Genomic DNA, 3,747 nt, shown 5'->3' with positions numbered 1-3,747 from the left:
GCTCTCTGTCTCTCTCTCACTGTGTCTCTCTCACTCTCTGTCTCTCTCGCTCTCTCTCTCGCTCTCTCTCTCTCTCTCTCTCTCTCTCTCTCTCTCTCTCTCGCTGTCTCTGTCTCTCTCTCTCTCCCTCTATTCATCTTTCACTCTCTCTTTATCAATTCAATGCAATTCAATTCAATAAGCTTTATTGTCAGGAAATACTCAGTGCGTAACTATTGTCAAAGAATAGAACTAATTAAATAACAAGACAAATAAAAAACAGAGATGATAACATTGTACTCATTATATAAATATATACAAATAAGAAATGCTGTAATAATAATAATAACAATAATAATAACAATAATGCTAATAATAATAATCACGATAATAATCTCTCTTTATCTATCTATTCAATGTAATTTAGGAAATTTATTGGCATGGGAAACAAATGTTTACACTACCAAAACAAGAGAAAAAAAGAAAAACATATTTAAACATTTAAACATTACACTCAAAACATGTACACGAAATAGAGGCATTAGAAATATATACACTAATGTGCTCTGTCACTCAACATCCAGGTAGTAGAAGTCTCTTTCTCTTGTAGGAAGGACTTCCTTCACCGTCAGAGAAGCTCTTTTGTTTCCCGTCACAACAACGTCTCTGACATTCCTGAGAAGTGTTTTACACCATGCCTGTCTTGGTCACAACACTCTCGTCTGTGTGTGTGTAGTCAGCTGTGTGTGTGCGCCGCTCATATTGTTATGCAAATCGAATAGAACGTCAGAACCCGTTTGGTTCCGTTGGGAACATTGGAAACGTTGCTTTTTTTTTTCCAGTCACAATGAAACCGAGGCGTAAACCCGTTAAGCCGGCTGGATGTTCCTCTCTTGCTGATCAAAGACGGTCAGAGGAGCTTTGAGAGGACAGGTGGGGTCCAGCTCTTTCCCCGGTAAGTACTTCCTGTCTGTGGGCTACTCCCCAAAGGGGAAGTAGGTTCAAAGGAGCCTCGTAACACCCACTCAGATCCACTCAGACGCAGCGCACAGACGAGCAGAGAGGAGCTAATTACCAGAGCAAACGTCCGCGAGACAGGCTCATTAAAACAAAGCATTGTGACCGGGAACGACCCGACTGCTCTCATATCACCAACCCCCCTCTACCCCCCCTCTACCCCCCAGGGAAGTCCTATTGAGACAGAAGATCTAGGGCACGGTGACCATGGATGAGCCTTCCTCTCCCTCAACTGGAACTAACTGTCCAAATCCCCCAAATAGCTCCTTCCCCCCGAGTAACAGGAGGATGTTATCATTGATCTTACTGAAGAAGAATTAAAAATCATCTAATTTCATGGAAATAAACGTTTCTTCTCCTCCTCCCAATTCTTCCAGTCATCTTCCAGGGATGGTTCAGCTTCAGTTAACATAAAGACTGAATGATCCTCGACCTCCTCCTTCCCTAGGTCCTGCATCTCTGCCCATTCATATCATCATGTTAGCATGTTAGCATCATAGCGCTCTCGGGGGTTGATTAGCTAGCCTGGCAGCTTGTTTGCTTTGGCCTGAGTCGGCACCATCATCATCATCACATGCAGTGAGTCACCCGGCAACACTCTGGGCCAAGAAGTCACACACACACACACACACACACACACGCACACAAGCACACACGCACACACACGCACACACGCGCATACACACTCAGCAGCTGCTGTCATGGTCGTCATCATGTTGGTACCAGCCCCAGTGGTGCCTGGTTCCAATTTAGTGCACCGTTAAACAGGAGTGAGCTGAGGGTGTGCACGTGAGCGTGAGCGCACGTGTGTTCGAATTCCAAAAAAAGGAGTTAATACTGTCAGCAAGATATAAATAAAAAAAACACAGCATGCAGTATTCATTTCTGCAAAGAAATACTTTCTGATTTTTTTTTTTTGCACTCCATAAGACCCTTAAAAAGAGACTTCTTTGTGGGGGGTGGGGGTGGGGGGGGGGGGGGGGGGGCTGTAACTTGCAAGGTCAGCTCTAAATACCCTGACTTGGCACCACACGCAGCCCCAACAGTAAATGTGTGGATTCAGCACCAACTTGCACTGATAAAAGAGGTTGTCTAAACATTTGCTTCCCAGACTGCCGAGGACAATGTTTGGCATGCCGGGGAGGAACCGTTTCCTGTCGGCCCAGGCCCGACTTCCTGTCTCACTTCCTGTGAGAACTGTCCTGAGTGACACGGGGACCATGATGCACGGGGCCTGGGCCGTGCTTATGCACTTCCTGTTGAACAGGAAATGAAGCTAGGCCTGCAAGCTGTGTTGCAACGTCCTTCATGAACTCATTTCAGTCCTGAGGTTTTAAAAAATAATCTTCTTTTACAGCCACCACTCCAACAATAGCTTAACAATAGCTTGTTTTCTATGGATTCTTCAATCTGCATATTAATGTACTAATAAATGGAAGCAATGGTGGTTATAAATAAACAAAATAGTTAAAATATTTCTTTAATCTCCACATGCCTCCAAGGGCTTCTCAGCTGAGTCATCGCCATGACATGTTGAGCCGTTTGGTATGTCAGTGTGAGGCCACGCCCCTTTCTCTCTCTGCACACGTTCATGTGAAATGCTTGGGGTGAGTGAAATGACAACAGCGATACCAAACAACTGTGTGTGTGTGTGTGTGTGTGTGTGTGTCGAGGGGGGAGGGGGGGGGGTGTGTGTCCTTGCGCAAGTGTTTGGGAAGTAGGCAGGAGGTGGGAGAAGTAGAGAGTTGGAATATACTGTGTGTGTGTGTGTGTGTGTGTGTGTGTGTGTGTGTGTGTGTGTGTGTGTGTGTGTTCATGCGTTGTGTAACACACTCACTAGTAGTTCCATGGCAGAGCGAGGAGAAGGGGGGGGGGGGCAGGGGGGGGTCCGCGTGCTGAGGAAGAGCGTCAGGATCGAGCCAGAAGGAATTTCCTGTTTCACGGGATGAGGGGGACAGGGGGGGGGGGGCACTTCCCGCCCCAGCGTCGACTAAAGGCGGGGCCACCGATCATTCCCGCATGGAAACAGGAAATGAAACCGCGGAGGCTTCACATCAGCGCATGAGGGTTTCAGTATCACACACACACACACACACACACACACACACACACACCCCGGTGGACAGTGAGGATAATGTTCGGATGAAAGGTGAATCAGCGACGCAGTGACTGAGACAGAAACTATAATAATAATATATATATATATAATTAAGAAGAAGAAGAAGAAACTGATATAGCGGTCAGACTATCACTATCACAGACTACCACAGGGCTCGCTCCGGCTGGCCTGTGTCCAGCTCCATGTCCACACAGGCCTGTGCTGCTCCAACAAGCCCAGGCAGAGCACCCCCGGCTGGGGGAAGGAAGCAGAGGCGACACCCCCCCCCCCCCACCTCCACCACCTCCACCTGGGTAGGTCAGGAACCTTGGAACTCCCTGTTTACACACTGGTATCCTGCCTGGTGGGCCTCACACACACACACACACACACACACACACGCAAACACACACACACACACGCAAACACAAACACACACACACACACACACAAACACACACACACACACACACATGTAAACACACTCACACACAAAACACACACGCGTTCATGTGCGAATGAACAGGAACACACACACACACGCATGCAAACACATTCCAAACACACACATGAGTTCATGCGTGAATGAACACTCACACACACACGTGAAGTACATTCACACGGACACACAGCAAATAATCTGCACCCCCCAA

At 47.3% G+C, this 3,747-nt stretch overlaps 1 protein-coding gene across 1 annotated transcript in view; it reads right to left on the bottom strand.

Moving 5' to 3' along the window:
* The window catches only part of smc3 (structural maintenance of chromosomes 3), a gene marked incomplete at its 5' end in the record, with an annotated part of 20,728 nt that extends 19,275 nt beyond the window's left edge, over positions 1-1,453 (bottom strand). The window contains 1 exon segment of the mRNA XM_084441472.1: positions 1,430-1,453. Within this exon segment, the coding sequence (XP_084297598.1) occupies positions 1,430-1,453 (24 nt within the window).
* Between the last annotated feature and the right edge of the window lie 2,294 nt (positions 1,454-3,747).

This window comes from Borostomias antarcticus (genome assembly GCF_949987555.1).
Source record: "Borostomias antarcticus genome assembly, chromosome: 7".
Classification (NCBI taxonomy): Eukaryota; Metazoa; Chordata; class Actinopteri; order Stomiiformes; family Stomiidae; genus Borostomias; species Borostomias antarcticus.
The sequence above is the reverse complement of the archived record's forward strand: the minus strand, read 5'-3'. Positions and strand labels throughout refer to the sequence as shown.